The sequence below is a fragment of the Mobula hypostoma genome, chromosome 9 (assembly GCF_963921235.1).
Source record: "Mobula hypostoma chromosome 9, sMobHyp1.1, whole genome shotgun sequence".
Classification (NCBI taxonomy): domain Eukaryota; kingdom Metazoa; phylum Chordata; class Chondrichthyes; order Myliobatiformes; family Myliobatidae; genus Mobula; species Mobula hypostoma.
In genome coordinates, this window is record NC_086105.1 from 135,252,925 (window position 1) to 135,276,371 (window position 23,447).

Sequence of the window (23,447 nt, forward strand, 5' to 3'; positions counted from 1 at the left end):
CATTCATTCCATGAATTGACGATAAAGCATTTGATATTATTAACATCTTATTTTTGTTCTTATTCATCTCTGCATGTGAAGGCAATTACTTAAGGCAAACACACATCTCTTGACTACCAAATGAGAAATCCTGCATCAGTCTTCAAGAAATGTTTGCAAATTTTACTAAGGCTGTTTCACAGCTGCCTTTTAACAACCACCCAGGAGATTAGAGGTTGTAGTGACTGCACAAACAAAATTGCTTTGTAATTTAATTGTTTTCATAGCAATAGGCAAGAAAGTTCAATTCCCGATACAGGTTAGATTGGTTTTGAATGAGGCAGTGTTAAGAGTTTCTGTTTCCTGTCAGTTTCACTACTTCCAAATCCTCATGACCAGTTCTATCAAGGGTAAGGCATGAAGCTCAAATGTGATGACAGTTTCGTGAAACCACTAGCCACAACAGCAAGATCAGCTAGGATACAAAAATGTTTGTTAACACTTCTTGGAACTTTCAGGGTAGGAAATTGTAAAATCAAGAAGGCCTACTTGAAATGGAAGCACTTGAATAGGAAAAAGAAAGATGGGGTTCATACTCCCATTAGGCTGTGGTGATCACTCTGACTCACTAGTTTGTGCAGAGATAGAGATATCCAAGAGCTAGCTATTTTTGTGTATTTATATGATAATTAGGAATGACACTAGGAAGTACATCATCTTTCAAACTTCTCAATGTGCAGATTTTGAACAGAATGTAAACTGGACTCCAAAGCCTTGGTTACTCCCACGACAAGCACTTAGCTTAATGCATACGTCAAGAAATAAACAGAAGTTCGGCAATAGCTGTTGTTCCATCTTCTAAAGGAAGAAATATCATTTTAAAAGGAGCTACAAGAATACTTCAGTTAATGGGGTTTGTCAAAATGCAAGGTTTCCTTCCAACTTTTACAATATTGTACTCTGCTTCAGCCAAGTTTGTTTGAGCTTGGACCACTATGAAAAGTAGTTGTTAGTACAAAACGAAATGTGAATTCCATTGCAACACACACACAAAACTGTGAAGGACCGCAGCAGGTCAGGCAGCATCTATGGAGGGAAATGAACAGAGCTGAGAGCCTTGCACCAGGATAATCTCAAACTAGCTATTTGCATTATTTTACAAGAAAATAGGAAATGCTTGAAGAAAATGCATAATCATTTAAACTTTACATCACAGTAATTGTAAAGTACTATGGCATTTTTAACAAGACAAATGGCTTTCGCCATAAACATCAATGCTTAGATAAGTAATGACAGAAATAAGAGGTTCACCTTTTCAACATCCAGTACAATATTGTCGAATGTCTCAGTTGTTACTTCAGCTATTAAATATTCTTCCTGAGCTTTAGATTTGGTTCCAGCAATAAGATGCCGAAGTAATGGACTGTATGCCCTGCTGTAATTTTTTATTATGCTTTCTGCAACACAAAAATGGTATTCAAGTAAAAATTGAATATTTCTGACTGCATGTTATAAACACAAATTTCTAATACCATCAGTTGCGGTAAAAATAGGACTGTATCTCACCAGTTCTTCAACCCAATTACCAGCACTAGTAATGTTTTTATTTCAGGTTTCCAGCATCTGCCATATTTTAATTTGTAGAATTCCACTGGCCTGACAAAGGGTTTAGATGGGGTGGAGGTTGTTAGGTGTTTAGGAAGGTTTCCTGACACATTATGTAGATAAGCCTACAAGAGGAAAGGCTGTACTTGATCTGGTATTGGGAAATGAACCTGGTCAGGTCTCTCAGTGGGAGAGCATTTTGAAGATAGTGATCACAATTCTATCTCCTTTACCATAGCACTGGAGAGGGATAGGCACAGACAAATTAGGAAAGCGTTTAATTGGAGAAAGAGAAAATATGAAGCTATCAGGCAGGAGCTTGAAAGCATAAATTGGGAACAGATGTTCTCAGGGAAACATACAGCAGAAATATGGCAAACATTCAGGGGATATTTGAATGGCGTTCTGCATAGGTATGTTCCAGTGAGACAGGAAAAGTATGGTAGGGTACAGAAACCGTGGTATACAAAGACTGTTGAAAATCTAGTCAATAAGAAAAGCTTACGAAAGGTTCAAATAATTAGGTAATGATAGACATCTAGAAGATTATAAGGCTAGCAGGAAGGAGCTAAAGAATGAAATTAGGAGAGCCAGAAGGGGCCATGAGAGAAGGCCTTGGCGAACAGGATTAAGGAAAACCCCAAGGCATTCTACAAATATGTGAAGAGCAAGAGGATAAGACATGAAAGAATAGGACCAATCAAGTGTGACAGTGGAAACTTGTGTATGGAACTGGAGGAGATGGCAGAGGTACTTAATGAATACTTTGCTTCAGTATTCACTACGGAATAGGTTCTTGGCAATTATAGGGATGATTTACAGCGATGGAGGATAAGAGGTGACCTGATGAAGTTGCATAAGATGAGAGGTATTAATCTTGTGGATACTCAGAGGCTTTTTCCCAGGGCTGAAATAGTTATACGAGAGGGCACAGTTTTAAGGTGCTTGGAAGTAGGTACAGAGGAGATGTCAGGGGTAGGCGTTTTTTTTCCACACGCAGTGAGTGGTGAGTGCGTGGAATGGTCTGCCGGTGGCGGTGCTGGAGGCGGATATGATAGGGTCTTTTAAGAGATTCCTGGATAGGTATATGGAGCTTAGAAAAATAGTGGGCTATAGGTAACCCTAGGTAATTTCTAAAGTAAATACATGCTTGGCATAGCATTGTGGGGTGAAGGGCCTGTATTGTATTGTAGGTTTTCTATGTTTCTATGACATCTTGCAATTTGCTAAGCTTAGAAATAGTAGACAAAAGATTAATTCATTAAAAAAAATTTAGAGATACTGCCCGGATACAACATTGTAACAGGCCCCTCTACCCCACACTGCCACAATACACCCATGTGACCAATTAACCTACTAATCCGTACATTTTTGGAGCACCCAGAGGAAACCCACAGAGTCACGGGGAGAATGTAAAAACTTCTTAAAGACAGCAGTGGAATGAACCTGGGTCACCAGCGCTATAATAGCTCCATGAAGTGACTAATATTGTGCAACAAAATTAAATTCCAATCTAAAATAAAATATTGCAGATGCTGGAACTCTGACATAAAAATAGAAACAAATATCTGCAAGCAATACCCAGATCCCAAGAAATGAAAACATTAAAAAAGTGCCTTATTTCAATGCAACCGTTACAAAACAGAGTTATTTTGAGCTGGCCTGCTGCTGGTAAAGGAAGAATAAAAGACGTTCCACTCAAATCTGCTGTGAATGGATTAAAAACTGCAATTATCAGACTTCCCAACTAACTTCCCAATTAATTAAACTTACTTGACACTGTTAATTTTTAGGAGGCAATTCACCTCTTCCACGTCATTGTAGCCTTGAGGAGTAAAGCTAAATTGCTTGTTTGGAGAGAATTTGAAGATTTTCTCTCTAAGAACATTACTTGCATCCTAATTTAGGCTGCTGAAAAGAAAGCATCCTCATCAAGGGAACATGCCGTAGCAAGATCGAAACATCGTGCAAGAAACATACTGTTCATAAATTGAAAGAGTTTTACTAAGATGGACCTATGGTAAACTGAACAAGTGAAACTCAATAAATTCAAGAATAAATATTGTCATCGGTACATCCACAAAGCCCCTTGCAACCCAAAATTAGATGTGCTGCAACACAGTTGTATAAACACACTAGATAAATGTACATTTTTTTTTTAATTACAGATTGTTAACTCTAGGACTAAGTATACAACTCTAGCAAAAAGATTTAGTACAGATATAGCACAGTACAGGCTCTTTAGCCCATGATGTTGTGTTGTCTTTTTAAGCTACTCCAAGATCAGTTTAACCCTTCCTTCCTGTATTGTCCTTCATTTTTCTATCATTCATGTGCTTATTTAAGAGTTTCTTAAAATGCAACTAATGTGTCTGCCTCTACCACCACCCTTGGCAGGTTAGTGAGCAGGACAATGCAAAGATACATAATATTATGGAGCACAACTTTGTTGTATTTAGATTTTAAAGTTAGAGATACAGCAAGTCAAAATTTAAATATTGTAAAGGAAATAAATCAGCAATAAATTTGGAAAATTAAGTCCATGCTCATTTCAGGGTTTCAGGATGTCCATTACCCAAATTTGATTTTCACGTCATTGCAGAGTTAAGGTGATCTTTCTTGAATGGGGATAGGTGGGGTGGGGGGGGGGGAAATGATGGTAAATTGACTAAAAATGGAAACTACAGTATGTATACACTAATAGTAAACAAATTATTTCAGAAAATACAGCAAAATTTCAGCTGCATTGAAAATTGTTTTCATAAGTACCTACCAATCGAAGATTTATCAAGGACTTGTTTTTGGTCGAAGACATAATGAACTTCGTCCCATAGATCAACAATGGTAGCAAATTCTTGCACTTGTGCAGATTCACTGGCTCCTAATCTAGTTGCAAATCTCCAGTGCAAGTTTGAATCCAGTAAGTAAAAGTTTAGAGTTTTATTAGTATTACAACTCAGTCCTGCAATGTGAGTACGATGCAAATCAAAAAGACCAGTTGTTCTATCCTCAATGTGAGGAAAATTATGTGAAATCATCCCCTGGCTGTGCTCTGCACTGGAAAACAGTTCTGAAGAGACAAGGGCATCAAAATGTTCAGATGTAATTGGACTGCTGAATGTCCTGCAGCAAGCAGTGTAATAACTGAATGGGCTGTAATAGCTCAAGAAATTGCTGCATTCTACAATCCTCGATTGCAATTGGAAAAATGTCTGCTCTCTGAGGTAGAATGAATCCAGAGCTGCTTCCATCTCTATGAAATTGCATTCTGAAATGTGGACCACACCTGGCTGAATTCCAAGAGTCTGATTAATACAAAGCTCACATACGTTGTGGGTCTGAGCTACAGAATGCCAATGGGAAGGCACTACTGTGTTACAACAACGTTTTCTAGTCCAGAAGAAAGACTCTGTCGAATGAACTTCCTGATCTGCCTGCTCAGTCTTTTCCAAATATTGCAGTATACGTTGAATGGTCTTGCTGGCATTACAGTTGCGATACTGAAGAATAACTTCTGTTATCTGAGAAATAAAATCAGATAAAATTCAATGTAATAACGAGGAAAATGATGTCACTAAACGTTACCTATTAAAACACAGCACTGCAAAGGCACCACTCAATTCCATACCACCTAACCTTTTCAGTTACCAAGAGATACTGCAGGTGCTGGAAATCTTGAGCAACACCCACAAAACGCTGGCGGGACACAGCAACTCAGGCAGCAATATGGAGGGGTATGAACAGTCAACGTTGGGCCAAGATCCATTATCAGGACTGGAAGGAAAGGAGGCTTCAGCCAGAACTTCAGCTGTTTATCACCTTCCACAGATTCTGTCTGACTTACTGAATTACCCCAGAATTTTCTTGTGTCTACTAAGTCATCAATTCCATATATCAAACATAGTTTGAGCCTTTCTGTAGGAATAAGTGATTTGATCACCTTCTGAAAGCCAGATAATATAGAACAGAGCTGGCACATATTTAAAAACAAATTCTTGAACAGGCAAACATTTGCACAACATCCCAGCCTCTGTTTCCTTGATTAAGTTTTTTTTTACTTCAGCCAGAAGAAATACTTATTTATAATTTATACAGATTGTGGTGCTACAGATTAGCATGCTTGCAATTTCAGATGAATAATTTAAGCTATTTCCCAAAGGTTTAGCAAAAAGTGCAGGATCTGAAATAGCAAATATCCCAACAATCAACAGTCTTATTGGCTGTTCGCGAGTAAAACGCAGTAGAAATATTTCACACAGGTTCTGTATCCCTGTCATTTTAAATACTCAATAGGTAGCATTCAGATGAAGAGATAACTGCTTTATGAAAATGTATGGTTTTCGGGAAAATCATATGGGAACCAAATCTGATGTCTCTACCTACTAGAAACCGCAGGCCCAAGTCAATAAATTGTTATGGTCTATACACAATGAGTGTTGTGAATTGTGTCTATTTATCAACAGGAACCACATGGATGCAGTCATGGAGGTCTACAGCAACCAAGGAAGTAAAGTCAGAATAAGATCCACAGAACTAGGTGTCACACTGGCACAAGTAGTACAGCTACTGCCTCGTCCTCCAGCAACCTAGATTAAATTCTGACCTCTGCTCTGCTGTCTGTGTGGAGGCAAATGGGACCAGCTCAGATAGGCACCTTGAGCCGAAGAGCTTGTGTCCATGCAACTGTATTGTGCGGAAACTAAATTATCCCCAGGTGATGAGAAGAATACAGGTCGGACAACACACCTGATCAGGTGCTGAGGGACAGAGGCCTCAATGGACATTTTTAATATTTCTCTAAAATAGTCCACTATACCTGCAGGCCTTCAAGCCAATCACCATCATTTTGGTGCCAAAAGTGCATAGGACGTGGCCTAAATGATTACTGCCCAGTGGTAATGACTTCAACAATCATGAAGTGCTTTGATCTGCTGGTAAAGGGTTGTATAAAATCCCACCTTCCAGCTACATTGGACCCTTTTCAGTTAGCCTACCACTCAAAACGTTCCTCTGATGATGCCATAGCTTCGGCCCTCCACCCTGTCCTGTCCCACCTAGAAAACGATGCTTCCTGTGGCAGGGTGATGTTTATCGACTTCAGCTCGGCATTTAGCGCAGTCATCCCTCAGAGGCTAATGGGTAAACTGTCCTCGTTGGGACTCAACATCATGCTGTAAATCGATCCTGGACTTCTTGATGGAAAGAGCCCAGTCAGTCTGAGTTGGCAGCAACATCTCAAGCTCCATCATACTGAGCACTGGTGCCCCCTCCTCCAAGGGTTGTGTGCTCAGTCTACTGCTGACTCAAGATGGCAAGATTCAGCCAGATTCAGCTGAAACTACATCATTACGTTTGCTGATGATACTACGAGGGGTGATTGATAAGTTCGTGGCCTAATATAGGAGGCGTCAATTTTAGAAAACCTAGCACATTTATTTTTCAACATAGTCCCCTCCTACATTTACACACTTAGTCCAGCGGTCATGGAGCATACGGATCTTGGACCTCCAGAAAGTGTCCACAGCAGGGGTGATTGAGGGGCTCGTGCCTTCAGGTAGAAGGAGATGAGCTATACTGCTCTCGTTACATGCACATGCAGATCAACTCTGAGTGATTATGCAGAAAGTTTGAGGTTACCCTTGATGAGTTATTAACTTCAAACTTTCTGCACAATCACTGAAAGAGTTGAACTGCATGTGCATGTAACGAGAGCTATATAACTCATCTACTTCTACCTTGGGCCATGAACTTATCAATCACCCCTCGTACATTAGCAACAATGATGAGTTGACAAACAGAGAGGAGGTAAAGGCTTGTCAAAAGACGTGAGAACAACCTCAGTCTCAGCATGGACAACACAAAAGAGATGACTGTGAGTTTCAGGAAGGCACAAGTCGATCACTCTCCACTGTTTGTCAATGGCCCTGCCATAGACAGCACGAAGAGCACAAAGTTCCTTGGTGTGCACATAATGAACATTCTAACCTGGACCTACAATGCTTCTTCATTAGAAGGCACGGTAGCATCTACACTTTGAAGAAATTGAGGCATGCAGGACTCCCCACCCCATTCTAACAACTTTCGAGAGGATCACCAACGAGTGTCCTGTCTGGCTGCATCGTTGTGTGGTACAGAAGCTGCAAGGCATCAGACTACAAGATCCTATAGAAGACAGTACAAAAAAAAAGCCAAGGGGATCAATGGGATCTCATCCATCCCCCATTTGTGACATTTACAGGAGTGTTGCAGACAAAGCATGTTAAGGACCTTTACCACCCATCCCACAATCTATTTGACCCACTATGGTCAGGAAGGAGGCACAGGAGCATGAGGACTAGGACTGCCAGACTGGGTAACAGCTTCTTCCCTCAGGCTGTTACACTATTGAATAACCTATCACTATCAAGGTCTTGTCAATAGAACAGCAGGGCTGTCTGCTGTACTGTGCTTTACGACATGTATTTTGAATTATACTTTGTTTCCTGAATTTTAGTACAATATTTTGGTTTATGTGTTGTTTAGCTGCACTGTGGTCTGGAGAAACACTGTTTCATTTGGTTGTACAAATGTATAGTCATTTGACAACAAACTTGAACTTAAATGGAAAATTAATGAGGTAAGGTATTGCTCTGAAAGCAATACAGATGTAATGAATCAAAACAGCCTATAACAGCATATGGAAAAATGATTGGGCTGGAGGTTGGTGGTGAAGTATATAATTTTGAAACTACTGTTCTATTATTCAATAAGGGATACTCCTGCAAGCTATAAACTGGCGAGTCCCACAATGTTACTGAAGAGAATTCTTAGGGATATGGTTTATGAGCATTTGGAAAACCATGGCCCAATTAGGGAGGCCATGACTTTGCGTGGGGCAAGTTATGCTTTACTAATTTGGATTGAGTTTTTTGGTAAGATGACATGAAGGGTGATTGATGAAGGTAGAGCTGCTGCTGATGTCTGCCTGGATTTTCTAAGGCATTTGACAAGGTCCCTCATGGATGCTCATCAAGAAGATGTAGATGTGTGGGATTCATGGTGAACCTGGATTGAGAACTGGCTTGCCCATAGAACACAGAGGGTAGTGGTCGAAAGGACTTATTCTAGCTGGAGGTCTGTGATTAGTGGTGCTCCGCAGAAAGCTTACTGGGACCCCTGCCGCTTGTGATGTATATAAATGACATGGATGAAAATGTACATAGGTGGGCTAGTAAGTTTGCAGACGATACAAAGATTGGTAGTGTTGTGGGTAGCATAGAAGACAGGCAAAGAATACAGTGAATGAAATATAAATCATCTGCAGATATATACAGAGAAATGGCAGATGGAAGCTAACCGGGCCAAATGTGAGTTGTGCCCCTTTTGTAGGTCAAATGTAAAGAGACAGTAGACTGTTAAGGGCAAGACCCTTAACAGGGCTGATGAGGAGAGGGATCTAGGGGTCCAAGTTCATAGCTCCCTGAAAGTGCTTACACAGGTTGATAGGGTGGTTAAGACAGCATATGACATGCTTGCCTTTATTAGTTGAAGCACCAAATTCGTCAGGAAGTAATGCTACAGTTTTATAAAACTCTAGCTGGGCCACATCTGGAGCATTGTATACAGTCCTGGTTGTCCCATGATAGGAGGACATTGGGGCTTTGGAGAGAGTGCAGAAAAGGTTTACCTGCCTGGATTAGAGGTCATGTGCTATAACGAGAAGTTGGATGAACTTGGGTTGTTTTCTCTGGAGCGCCAGATGCTGAGAGGAGATCTGATAGAGATTTAAAAGATTATGAGAAGCATAGATAGAGCAGACAATATCCTTTTCCCAGGGTTGCAATGTCAAATATCATGCATTTAAGGTGAGAAGGGGTAATTTCAAAGGGGATGTACAGGGCAAGATCCCCCCCCCCCGACCCCACAGAAAATGGTGGGTGCCTAGAATGCACTACCTGGGCTGGTGCTAGAGGCAGAAACATTAGAGACTTTTAAAAGACATTTAGATAGGCACATTAATGTGAGGAGCAAAGGAAGGATATGTGCATTTTCTATACTGAAGAGATTAGTTAGCCATTTAATTGATTCGGCACAGCATTGTGCGCCAAAGGGTCTGTTCCTGTGCTGTACTGTTCTATGTTCTACTGTATAAACCTTAACTGTTAGCTATTTAACTATTTTCAGCTGTTTACATTTACTTTTCTTTAAAAAAGGAAGCAGAGAAATAACCATGACTTTATCTTCAAGAACTGTACCATGTGACCTAATATTTAATACACTTATACCAGATCTTGCTGCTAGTTGACCGTTTTCTATTAAAAATATTTAATTGATTCTTGTTGTTACTTACTGTGTTGAATGGCATCAAAACGGAGGCTACAGGCACTACAGTAAGTCTTTAAAATAAGGGTTCTAATATAGAACACTTTAACTGCAGACTGATGTTTAAACTCTAGCCAGGATAAATAATGTTTAAAAGTCTTTCTACTGGCTGCAGTGATCCTACATTAAATGTGTTTGGATACTTTTCAATAGATTTATATCACTGCATTCAAACACACAAACCTAGTCTTAATTTATTAACCTTACTCCCTTTACAAAATGAGGAAGTATTACACTAATGACTGAAACATTCCCCCTGCCCCCCGCCCCCAAACCTCAAAGTCAAGACAAATGTTCAGAGAATGTACATGCATTTGCTTGTGCAAAACTGAATACAGAACAATACAGCACAGTACAGGCCTTTCGGCCCATGATGTCAAGCTAAACTTTTAACCTACTCCAGCTAGTCGATACTGAAGATCAGAGGCCAAAGGTCAATTTGAAATTGAAGCACTTGAGACTAAGGGCCTGTTGGAGGACTGTCAGTGTGTGTGGTTGGAAGGGAGGAAAGTGGCTCGTTTTGTTGCTTCTTGTGTTCTATGTTGTTTTGTCAAACACTGTGGGTAGCCCATGTTGGAATGTGCCAGAATGTGTGGCTAAAACTTGCAATAAAGGTAATAATATGAGCAAGCAGAAAAATCTATTGCTCAACACTCACTTTGAAGAGTATATACGGAGTTTATGAAATTTGCTTGTACTAGCATTAAAGAATTTTGGTATCTCTTGTGAGGAAATGGTTTACCTCTCATGCTGTGTGTTACATAAATGATAATTTGTATTAAAAATCAAGAAGCAAAATAAATTCTTAGCAGTATTAAGGATTGAGAAAAGATCTTTATACCTTGCAACATAGCTGCTTCAAATATTTGGAAATGCTTTAAATTAAAAACCAAGCAAACCTCATAGCAAGTCACATTAAGAACTAACCTGCTAAAGAGACCGCTCTTACAAAGATTTTTTTTTAAAAAAGCACGCAGACACAAATGACATGGAGAAGTAACTTTTGTTTTTGCAGATTATGCAGATTAAGTTTTAACCGAATCATTTCCTACTGCTATTTTTTGCCAAAAGCCTGTTCAGCAAAATCCTTCATGTTAGAACATCTTGTATACAGAGCAGATCTGAGAATAAAGAAAGCATCCTGTGATTCCTACATATACGTATTCACATGAATTAACTTCTCACCTCCTCCATCAGTGGCTGTTTTTCAGCTAATGGGCTGAAGGGGAAAAACAATAGCAAAGCCGGCCCTTTCTTAAGCTCATTATTCAGGAGCAGACTCTTGCTTCCATGTGGTCGCAACCAGTGTATAAAGGTCTCTCTATTCTCATAAGCCCAGCTGTAGACATTCACTGCAGTGAAGTTTAGGATCTCATGGGGAAAGACCTGAATTAGAAAAACAGACATTTCAAGATGATACAGGTCTTAACTAACAGAAGCAGATAAATACAAATAAATAAAATTTAGTCTAAAAAAAATGGTCTCATCTGTTTTCTCTCATCCTTTAGGTCTTCCAGATCACTATCAAATCCTGATCTGACTTATTCTCATGTTTCCAAAGTCAGCTCAAAGCAGGATTAGTACACAAGACCATCAATAGGAACCAATCATCCAACAATCATTTTTGACCCTCATGAATAGTTCCATCTTCCAGTATGCCACATCTATTCAGTGTCATTTTATGCTATGAGCATAGACACATTAGGAAATATTGTCCACCTACCTTTAAACATACTATATGACTCAACAGTATTTTAGCTTCCATTTTCCTTAATTGCTTTATCCTCAAATCATCGAACTATTCCTAAATGTTCACAAGAACCAATCTTCAATTACTAGCACTGATGTTGCACTATTATTGAAACCTTTCACAACACAAAAACCTGTATTTATAAACAGACTGGAGAGCTTGCCCACTGAGGCTATAGGAGTGGAACTGAAGAATAAGAAAGGATGACCACATTAATGGAATTACATTATAGACCACCAACAGTCTGCTGGAAAAGGAACAAATTTGTAGCGAGATTGCAGACTGTTGCAAGAAACAAATCTGAGATAGCAGGTGATTTTAATTTTCCACACATTGACTGGGACTCCCATACTGTAAAAGGCTGGATGAGATGGAGGTTGTCAAATGTATTCAGAAAAGTTTCCTTAATCAATACATAGAAGTCCCAACTAGAGAGAGAGTGTGATATTAGATCTTCTGTTAGGGAATGAGACAGGGCAAGTGACAGAGGTTTGTGTAGAGGAGCACTTTGCATCCAGTGATCATAGTGCCATTAGTTTCAAGTTAATTATGGAGAAGGATTGGTCTGGTCCCTGGGTTGAGATTCTATATTGGAGAAAGGGCAATTTTGATGGCACTATAAAGGATCTGGCAAGCGTGGATTGGGACAGGTTGTTCTCTGGCAAAGGTGTATTTAATAAGTGGGAGGACCTCAAAAGTGACGTTTTGAGAGTACAGAGTTTATATGTTCCTGTCAGAGTAAAAGAATAAAAGGCTTAAGGAACCTTGGTTTTTGAAAGATGCTGAGACTATGCACAGCAGGTATAGGTAGGAATGAGCAAATTAGGTACTTCAGCAGTATAAGAAATACAAGAGAACACTTGAGGAGGAAATCAGGAGGGCTAAAAGAAGGCATGAGGTTGCTCTAGCAGACAAAAAGAAGGAGAATCCTAACAGTTTTCACAGATATATTAAGAGCAAAAGAATAACAAGGGACAAAATTGGTCCTGTAGAAGTACAGCATGATCATCTACACAGGGAATCAAAAGAGATGGGGGAAGATCTTAAATTGATTTTTTGCAGCAGTATTTAGTGGGGAGATGGACACAGAATCTACAGATGTGAGGCAAAGCTGCACTGAGGTTATGGAGCACACACAGATTACAGAGGTGGTGGTGTTTGCCGTCAAAGCAAAATAGGGCATACAAGTCCCCAAGCTTGACAAGGTGTTCTCTCAGACCCCATAGGAGGCCAGTGCAGAAATTACAGTGGCTCAAGCAGAAATATTTAGAATATCCTTAGCCACTGGTGAGGTGTCTATGATTGGAGATTATATAATGTTGTTCAAGAAAGGCTCCAAGAATAAGCTAGGAAATTATAGGTTGAGGAGCCTGCAATTAGTAGTGGGAAAGTTATTGGAAGGTATTCTAAGGGACCGGAAGTAGAATTATTTGGATAGACAGAGATTGATTAGAGATAGTAAACATGGCTTTGTGTGTGGTAGTTTGTGTCTAACCAACCTTAAGAGTTTCTCCAAGAACATTACCAGGAAAGTTGATGAAGGCAAGGCAGTGGATGTAGTCTACATTGATATTAGCAAGGCCTTTGACAAGGTTCCACATGGCAGGCTGGTCAAGATGGTTCAGTCACTTGGCATCCAAGATAAGGTAAAAAATTGGATTTGACATTGATTTCACAGGAAAAGCCAGTTGGTTGCCTCTCTGATTGGAGACTGTGACTCGTGGAATGTCGCAGGGATCGGTGCTGGGTCCATTGTTGTTTGTCATCTATATCAATGATTTGGATGATAGTGTGGTAAACTGGATCAGCAAATTTGCAGATGACACCAAAATCGGGGTGTAAGAGGACAGCAAGGAAGGCTATTAAAGTTTGTGACTGAATCTGAATCAACTGAAAAAAAAAATAGGCTGAAAAATAGCAGATGGGATTTAATGCAGATAGGTATGAGCTGTTGCACTTGAGAGGGAAAAACCAGGTCAGGACTTGCATGGTGAGCAGTTGGGCACTGAGAAGTGAAATACAGCAGAGGTCCCCAACCTTTTTTGCACCGCGGACCAGTTTAATATTGACAATATTCTTGCGGATCAGCCGACCGGGGTGTTCAAGTAGGGTTAAGTTCACCTCAGCATGTCTTTTACAGTGAGGGTTGCCAACTTTCTCACTCCTAAATAAGGGACAAAAGTAGCAGTCAAATACGGGACACGTGTTTACCCCGAGAAAGACTACCATGACCATGAAGCCTTGCGCGGGCACCTGCGTGAACATGCGTGATGTGTGCATGCGTGTACATGCCGATTTTTTTCTACAAATCGGTTTTGGTTTAATCTTCCCGACTCTGTTAAGTGAAACTACACTGTACATACATTATTTTCTACTTTATATAGGCTGTGTATTTATCATACCATTCCTGCTTTTACTATATGTTAGTGTTATTTTAGGTTTTATGTGTTATTTGGTATGATTTGGTAGGTTACTTTTTGGGTCTGGGAACGCTCAAAACCTTTTCCCATATAAATTAATGGTAATTGCTTCTTCGCTTTACACCATTTCCGCTTGCGAATGGTTTCACAGAAACGCTCCACCTTAGCGGGGGAAATATGGGACAAGGGCGGTCCCGTATGGGACAAACCAATTCAGCCCAATATACAGGATGTCCCGGCAAATACGGGACAGTTGGCAACCCTATGTTCAAGTTCAACAGTGCGTGACAGGGAATGAGGAAAGGTGCAGCTGACTCATATCTTTTCCTCGCGGCCCGGTAGCACATGCTTTGCGGCCTGGTGGTTGGGGACCACTGCAATATAGAACGGGGGATCTGGGAATTCAGGTCCACAATTCCTTGTGAGTTGCATCACAGGTTGGTAGGGTCGTAAAGAAAGCATTTAGCACATTGGCCTTCATAAATCAAAGTACTGAATACAGGAGCTGGGATGTTATTTTGAAGTTGTACAAGATGTTGGTGAGGCCCAATTTGAAGTATTTCATGCAGCTTGGTCACCTACATACAAGAAAGAAATCAATAAGGTTTACAAGGATGTTGTCAGGACTGGAGGATCCGAGTTACAAGGAAAGATTGAAAAGGTTAGGACTTTATTCCCTAGCGCGTAGAAGATTGAGAGGAGATTTGATAGAGGATTACAAAATGATGAAGGGTATATACAGGGTAAATGCAGCAGGCTTTTTCCACTGAGGTTCAGTGAGACTAAAACTAGTGGTCACAGATTAGGGATGACAGTTGAAACAATTAAGGGAATCTCTTCATTCAGAGGGTGGAAAAAGTGTGGAATGAGCTGCCAGCCAAAGTGGTGGATACAGATTCATTTTCAACATTTAAGAGAAATTTTGGACAGGTACATGGATGGGAGGGGTATGGAGGGTATGGTTCAGGTGCATGTAGACGTCACTGGGCAGTTTAATAGTTCAGCAGAGACTATTTGGGCCAAAGGTCCTGTTTCTGTGTTGTAGTGTTCTATGACTCTGACTCTAAAGTCAAAAGCCATACATTATGCAGTAATTAGAGGAACTAATTGGAAACTGACTGATAAATAACTTACTAAGGAAGCGTTGAAATGTCTATGCATATAAATTGTTCCAGGATCAGTTACAGATATTTCTTTAGCCACCTGCTTGCTTGTAATCACACCAAAACGAATTGTTCCTTGATGATCTGAAACCAAGAGACGTTTCACTTTCAGCAGATCTCAACCAAACCACTGCAGGATCAAAACACTTCATGAAATAAGAATGTACCCTCAGTTTTCATTACTTTGATTTTATGGAATATCAGCAATCCCCATAAATTATATTTACCATTTTAGTGTCAATATCAGAATTTGGAGAAATGCATCCTGTGTCATTCGAATGAATTGTTGAGCAGTTAATAGATTTTTTATTAAATACTGTGCAGAGATTTAAAACCAGAGGAAAATCAGAAGTCATCTTTCTTTGAAATGGTATCTCCAACAGCAGTACAACAAAATTTACTAACGTCCACAAAAACTGCCACCAAAATCTGAAATCAGTGTTTTCAAGTTCATGGTAAATTTATTCCCAGAATCTTGATACGACTTGTGCTAATGTTACTAGGAAATCTGCTACATATCCTTAAAGTTATTATTAGATTAACTCTCTAGAATTGTTGCAAGCCAAAAGGGGAAAAAAAAACTGATTTCTACAAAATACTGGATGAGGAAATGGATATGATTTACAGTTTTCAAAATTTAAAAACTTTTATTTGAACATGCACAATAAATCCATAAAAAGATATGGATAGATACGTTAAAAAGTAAAATGCTGGGGAGAAGAAAAAGGATAGGCAAATTCAAGGCAAGAGAGTCAAATAGTTTCCTGTACCTTACATTCTAATTGTATTATAACTAATTAAAACTCATTCATCAGATATTAAACAAAGTTTTGTTAAACAGTATGTGCCAAAGGTATAGTTTTTTGTGTTTTGAATAGGTTAAAGTTGTACCTCTTTTTAGTGCATGCAATGCAGAGATGTAGAACGTCAAAAAACCAGGAGGCTGTGGTGAGGTGTTGAACTCAAAATATCCAAGTACACCTGGCTGTGTTGGAGAAAGGAAAAATGAAGACAATTCTAAACTTTGAGAAGGTTCATCAGCATTGTCTATTACTGTTGCAAAACGAGAAACAGTAAGCACCAAGTTACTTATATTTCCCCAAAAAATAACTGATGTAATTTAATGCAATAAAGTCAAACAATCTTTCCAGCATGTCAGATAGCACGTTGCTGTTATATAGCAAGATGTTAACATTTCGCACACAACACTTGTATGACCCTTTTCACAAAGCAATAATTGAAATGAAACTAGTAACGAAAATGCTAGGAATTCCATATTGTGTTTAGATATACTAAATTACGAGTGTTATGAAACAAGCTATAGGTGATAGTTACAAGCCACTGTATTTAAATATAGTAACAACAATAATACTTGGATTTATGAAGCATATTTAATGTGGTTAGGAAAAAGGAATCATAAATCAAATAGAACCAATTTCAAAAGTTTTTGAGGAGGTACTTGGTGTCCCTATCCCAGACCCTTCCACACCTTCAGGACACTTTCTTCGCCATCTGTAATGGTCCTACCCGTTATTTCATCCTCCATCGGATTCACGCCTGCAATCGCCGTTTTTTTGACTTTGTCATGTTAGGCAAAGATCGCAAGATCCTACATCTACGGACTCCAGAGCCTGCCGGCCCCGACGCTAGCAGGCATGAACTTCAGATTGCGGCCCCTGCCATTGATCTCGGCGGCTCCAACACCTCAGGACATATTCAAAACCCGGACTCCAGCAACGACCATGGACACCTTCAAAGCGATTGCGCAACCACCTACTGCGACGCCAGCCTTGAACTCCAGGCCGGGTCTTTATGTGCTGCTGTTGTGACTCCCGTCTCCCCTTCCCCCACCAATACTCTGCAATCCTGTCTCCTTCAGATCCCATCGTCAGCTCCTGGGTAGTCAGAGGCTCCATCTTCCTCTCACCCCAACCCTCCCCTCTCCATTGACACCCCCAGCCTCCCCCCTCCCCCCTCTGATCCCAGCTCTCATCCGTGCCGGGTCTTTACCACCCCCTCCGACCTTCAACTGTCGGAGGCAGAACGCTCTGTTCTCAGTAAGGGCCTCACGTTTGTCCCCCTTCGCCCACACCTCAGCAAGTTCCGTGTTCGCCACGATGCGGAACTTTTCTTCCGCCGTCTCCGTCTCCGAGCCTACTTCTTCGGCAAGGACTCTTCCACCCCCACCAATGACCCCTTCTCCCGTCTTCAACCCTCCTCTTCTTCATGGACACCCCACTCTGGTCTTCTGCCTGCTCTGCATCTCTTTATTGCTAACTGCCGACGGGACATCAACCGTCTCGACTTCACCGCACCTTGTCCCCATTCCAATCTCACTCCTTCGGAACGCTCTGCTCTCCACTCTCTCCGCACTAATCCTAACCTTATTATTAAACCCGCCGATAAGGGGGGTGCTGTTGTAGTCTGGCGTACTGACCTCTACCTTGCCGAGGCACAGCGACAACTCGCGGATAACTCCTCTTATTTACCCCCTCGATCGTGACCCCACTAAGGAGCACCAGGCCATTGTCTCCCACACCATCATCGACTTTATCCGCTCAGGGGATCTCCCATCCACTGCTACCAACCCTATAGTTCCCACACCCCGCACTTCCCGTTTCTACCTCCTACCCAAGATCCACAAACCTGCCTGTCCTGGCCGACCTATTGTCTCAGCTTGCTCCTGCCCCACCGAACTCATTTTTGCATACCTCGACACTGTTTTATCACCCCTTGTTCAATCCCTTCCGACCTATGTTCGTGACACTTCTCACGCTCTTAAACTTTTCGATGATTTTAAGTTCCCGGCCCCCACCGCTTTATTTTCACCATGGATGTCCAGTCCTTATATACGTCCATCTCCCATCAGGAAGGTCTCAAAGCTCTACGCTTCTTTTTGGATTCCAGACCTAATCAGTTCCCCTCTACCACCACTCTGCTCCGTCTAGCGGAATTAGTCCTTACTCTTAATAATTTCTCCTTTGGCTCCTCCCACTTCCTCCAAACTAAAGGTGTAGCTATGGGCACCCGTATGGGTCCTAGCTATGCCTGCCTTTTTGTTGGGTTTGTGGAACAATCTATGTTCCGTGCCTATTCTGGTATCTGTCCCCCACTTTACCTTCACTACATCGACGACTGCATTGGCGCTGCTTCCTGCACGCATGCAGAACTCGTTGACTTTATTAACTTTGCCTCCAACTTTCACCCTGCCCTCAAGTTTACCTGGTCCATTTCCGACACCTCCCTCCCCTTTCTAGATCTTTCTGTCCGTCTCTGGAGACAGCTTATCCACTGATGTCTACTATAAGCCTACTGACTCTCACAGCTATCTGGACTATTCCTCTTCTCACCCTGTCTCTTGCAAAAACGCCATCCCCTTCTCGCAATTCCTCCGTCTCCGCCGCATCTGCTCTCAGGATGAGGCTTTTCATTCTAGGACGAGGGAGATGTCTTCCTTTTTTAAAGAAAAGGGCTTCCCTTCCTCCACTATCGACTCTGCTCTTAAACGCATCTCCCTCATTTCACGTACATCTGCTCTCACTCCATCCTCCCACCACCCCACTAGGAATAGGGTCCCCCTGGTCCTCACCTACCACCCCACCAGCCTCCGGGTCCAACATATTATTCTCCGTAACTTCCGCCACCTCCAACGGGATCCCACCACTAAGCACATCTTTCCCTCCCCCCCCCCTCTGCATTCCGCAGGGATCACTCCCTACACAACTCCCTTGTCCATTCGTCCCCCCCATCCCTCCCCACTGATCTCCCTCCTGGCACTTATCCGTGTAAGCGGAACAAGTGCTACACATGCCCTTACACTTCCTCCCTTACCACCATGCAGGGCCCCAAACAGTCCTTCCAGGTGAGGCATCACTTCACCTGTGAGTCGACCGGGGTGATATACTGTGTCCAGTGCTCCCGATGTGGCCTTTTATATATTGGCGAGACCCGACGCAGACTGGGAGACCGCTTTGCTGAACATCTGCGCTCTGTCCGCCAGAGAAAGCAGGATCTCCCAGTGGCCACACATTTTAATTCCACATTCCATTCCCATTCTGACATGTCTATCCACGGCCTTCTCTACTGTAAAGATGAAGCCACACTCAGGTTGGAGAAACAACACCTTATATTCCGTCTGGGTAGCCTCCAACCTGATGGCATGAAAATCGACTTCTCTAACTTCCGCTAAGGCCCCACCTCCCCCTCGTACCCCATCTGTTACTCATTTTTATGCACACATTCTTTCTCTCACTCTCCTTTTTCTCCCTCTGTCCCTCTGAATATACCTCTTGCCCATCCTCTGGGTCACCCCCCCCCCTTGTCTTTCTTCCCGGACCTCCTGTCCCATGATCCTCTCGTATCCCCTTTTGCCTATCACCTGTCCAGCTCGCGGCTCTATCCCTCCCCCTCCTGTCTTCTCCTATCATTTTGGATCTCCCCCTCCCCCTCCAACTTTCAAATCCCTTACTCACTCTTCCTTCAGTTAGTCCTGACGAAGGGTCTCGGCCTGAAACGTCGACTGCACCTCTTCCTACAGATGCTGCTTGGCCTGCTGCGTTCACCAGCAACTTTGATGTATGTTGCTTCAATTTCAAAAGTGTTAATTTTCCAGCAATTTACATGCAATTAACAGTCTGGCAATAAATACAATGCCAATTGCACTGAACTATATTAAAAGGGAATTCATTTCATCATCTCACTCCTTTATTAACCTCATGGTACTGAAAGAAAAACACTGACTATATTTCATCCAAACAATTGCCCTTGCTAAATAGATAATGTATAAACTGAAAAAACGGGGTGTAAAATTCTTAAAGAACAAAAGCCTCAATAATTTAAAAAAAACACAGCATTCAAACATCATATGGTATGGGGGGGGAAATGTATTTGCATTTTTTTTTTCATTCCACTAAAGAATTCAACCCCCATGCTGTTATAAAAAAAAGCTACATTTTTAATGTTATGTTTAGCCGGGACTAAATGGTTGCACCTTTGGAAGCACCAACATAGAGGGATCTCGGGGTGTAAGCTCACAGCTCCCTAAAAGTAGTAACACAAGTGGATACAGTGATAAAACTGATAGAACAGTATAAAATGATGAGTGGCATATATAGTGTAAATAGTTTTGCCACCCCCACCCCACCAGGTGAAGCTGTCAAGTACTGGAGAACTTATTTTGAAGGTGGGGAAAGAAAAGAGTGCAAAGGAGATAGGCGAGGCAAGAGCATTTTAGGTATCTGGATTAGGCTGTCAAGGCAGGTGATAGAAACAGATACGTTAACAGTCTTTAAATGGCATTTGGACAGACACATGACCACATTGAGGGATACTTATCACATATGGGCAGATGGTACTGGTCAGATTGTCATAATGGTTAGTGCAGGAATGGTTGGTCTTTGAGTCTGTCCCTGTACTGTTGTTTCCTAAATGCTATGATTCAAAGTCATCCTATAACTTAAAACCCATCTTCTTTTGATGCAACAGCTGTCTGCTCTATTTTTTGTACATCTCAAAATCCATCTAGATCTCATCAGCAACCACTCAGTTCAGTTCAAGTTTAATTGTCATTCAACCATGACGACCATGAATGCAGCCAAACAAAGCAGCATTACTTGAGGGCCAAGGCATAAAACACTGTACCAACAGTCGTACACAGGACAAGGTACATATAAGGCCACAGGCACATACAAGATATCAGTAAAATACAGTCACACAAAAATACATAGTCCAAGACCATGAGTCCCATGAATGTTGCTGCCGTCTGCAGTTTGAACACTTTGTACAGCTGGTCTACTCTTGAATAAACACTGGGGGGGGGGGGCGGGGGGGGGAGTGTTCAGCAAGAACTCCAGCCTGGATGCTGCACAGCCTCTGATGTCTCTCTCTCTGGGTGGCTGTGAACGCGCGACACCGCAGCTTGAGATCTAAGCCTTGCTATGACCGAGGCCACACAGCTGCCCACCAATAAATAGCAGTGAATCAGACTTGCAAAATTCCACATTAACAATGTTCAACAGGGTGTTGCAATCACAAGAAAACTGACGCATACTATACACTGCCTTTGCGCACTGACTCCCCCGACACCTCTCTAGCGCAGGCAGCAACATGATCTGCACCAAGTCGTCCAGCTCCTTCAGTTTCTTTGCCAACAAGTAACTCACTGATAAGGTATCCTCTTTTGAGTCAGTACAGGTGGAAGTCAGGACCAGGAAGGGAGCAGTTACTCTATTGGGGGTATTCTATAGGCCCCCTGGTAGCAGCAGAGATACAGAGGAGCAGATTGGGAGGCAAATTTTGGAAAGGTGCAAAAATAACAGGGTTGTAATCATGGGTGACTTCAACTTCCCTATTATTGATTGGCACCTGATTAGTTCCAAGGGTTTAGATGGGGCAGAGTTTGTTAAGTGTGTCCAGGATGGATTCCTGTCACAGTATGTGGACAGGCCGACTAGGGGGAATGCCATACTAGATCTAGTACTAGGTGATGAACCTGGTCAGGTCACAGATCTCTCAGTGGGTGAGCTTCTGGGGGACAGTAACCACCGCTCCCTGGCCTTTAGCATTATCATGGAAAAGGACAGAATCAGCGAGGACAGGAAAAATTTTAATTGGGGAAGGGCAAATTATGAGGCTATAAGGCTAGAACTTGCGGGTGTGAATTGGGATGATGTTTTTGCAGGGAAATGTACTATGGACATGTGGTCGATGTTTAGAGATCTCTTGCAGGATGTCAGGGATAAATTTGTCCTGGTGAGGAAGATAAAGAATGGTAGGGTGAAGGAACCATGGGTGACAAGTGAGGTGGAAAATCTAGTCAGGTGGAAGGCGGCAGCATACATGAGGTTTAGGAAGCAAGGATCAGATGGGTCTATTGAGGAATATAGGGAAGCAAGAAAGGAGCTTAAAAAGGTCTGAGAAGACCAAGAAGGGGGCATGAGAAGGCCTTGGCGAGTAGGGTAAAGGAAAACCCCAAGGCATTCTTCAATTATGTGAAGAAAAAAAAGGATGACAGGAGTGAAGGTAGGACCGATTAGAGATAAAGGTGGGAAGATGTGCCTGGAGGCTGTGGAAGTGAGCGAGGTCCTCAATGAATACTTCTCTTCGGCATTCACCAATGAGAGGGAACTTGATGATGGTGAGGACAATATGAGTGAGGTTGATGTTCTGGAGCATGTTGATATTAAGGGAGAGGAGGTGTTGGAGTTGTTAAAATACATTAGGACAGATAAGTCCCCGGGGCCTGACGGAATATTCCCCAGGCTGCTCCACGAGGCAAGAGAAGAGATTGCTGAGCCTCTGGCGAGGGTCTTTATATCCTCGTTGTCCACGGGAATGGTACTGGAGGGAGGCGAATGTTGTCCCCTTGTTCAAAAAAGATAGTAAGGATAGTCCAGGTAATTATAGACCAGTGAGCCTTACATCTGTGGTGGGAAAGCTGTTGGAAAAGAGACAGGATCTCTGGGCATTTAGAGAATCATGGTCTGATCAGGGACAGTCAGCGTGGCTTTGTGAAGGGCAGATCGTGTCTAACAAGCCTGGTAAGAGTTCTTTGAGGAGGTGACCAGGCATATAGATGAGGGTAGTGCAGTGGATGTGATCTATATGGATTTTAGTAAGGCATTTGACAAGGTTCCACACAGTAGGCTTATTCAGAAAGTCAGAAGGCATGGGATCCAGGGAAGTTTGGCCAGGTAGATTCAGAATTGGCTTGCCTGCAGAAGGCAGAGGGTGGTGGTGGAGGGAGTACATTCAGATTGGAAGATTGTGACTAGTGGTGTCCCACAAGGTTCAGTGGATAGGGTAGTTAAGAAAGCTTATGGGGTGTTAGCTTTCATAAGTCGAGGGATAGAGTTTAAGAGCCACGATGTAATGATGCAGCACTATAAAACTCTGGTTAGGCCACACTTGGAGTACTGTGTCCAGTTCTGGTCGCCTCACTATAGGAAGAATGTGGAAGCATTGGAAAGGGTACAGAGAAGATTTACCAGGTTTAGCGAGTATGCTGCCTGGTTTAGAGAGTATGCATTATGATCAGAGATTGAGGGAGCTAAGGCTTTACTCTTTGAAGAGGAGGAGGATGAGAGGAGACATGATAGAGGTGTACAAGATAATAAGAGGAATAGATAGAGTGCATAGCCAGTGCCTCTTCCCTAGGGCACCACTGCTCAA

At 42.0% G+C, this 23,447-nt stretch overlaps 1 protein-coding gene across 2 annotated transcripts in view; it reads right to left on the reverse strand.

The window, feature by feature from the left end:
• txndc11 (thioredoxin domain containing 11) overlaps positions 1–23,447 on the reverse strand; it is an 88,384-nt gene that overhangs the window by 25,417 nt on the left and 39,520 nt on the right. The window contains exons 5-9 of one of the 2 annotated variants that reach the window (XM_063059228.1): positions 16,170–16,263; positions 15,250–15,362; positions 11,131–11,331; positions 4,358–5,105; positions 1,291–1,436 (exon numbers count right to left, since the gene is read on the reverse strand). In XM_063059228.1, coding sequence (XP_062915298.1) covers positions 1,291–1,436; positions 4,358–5,105; positions 11,131–11,331; positions 15,250–15,362; positions 16,170–16,263 — 1,302 coding nt within the window. The remainder of the gene's footprint in view (positions 1–1,290; positions 1,437–4,357; positions 5,106–11,130; positions 11,332–15,249; positions 15,363–16,169; positions 16,264–23,447) is intronic. The other variant, XM_063059229.1, reaches the window with a different exon arrangement.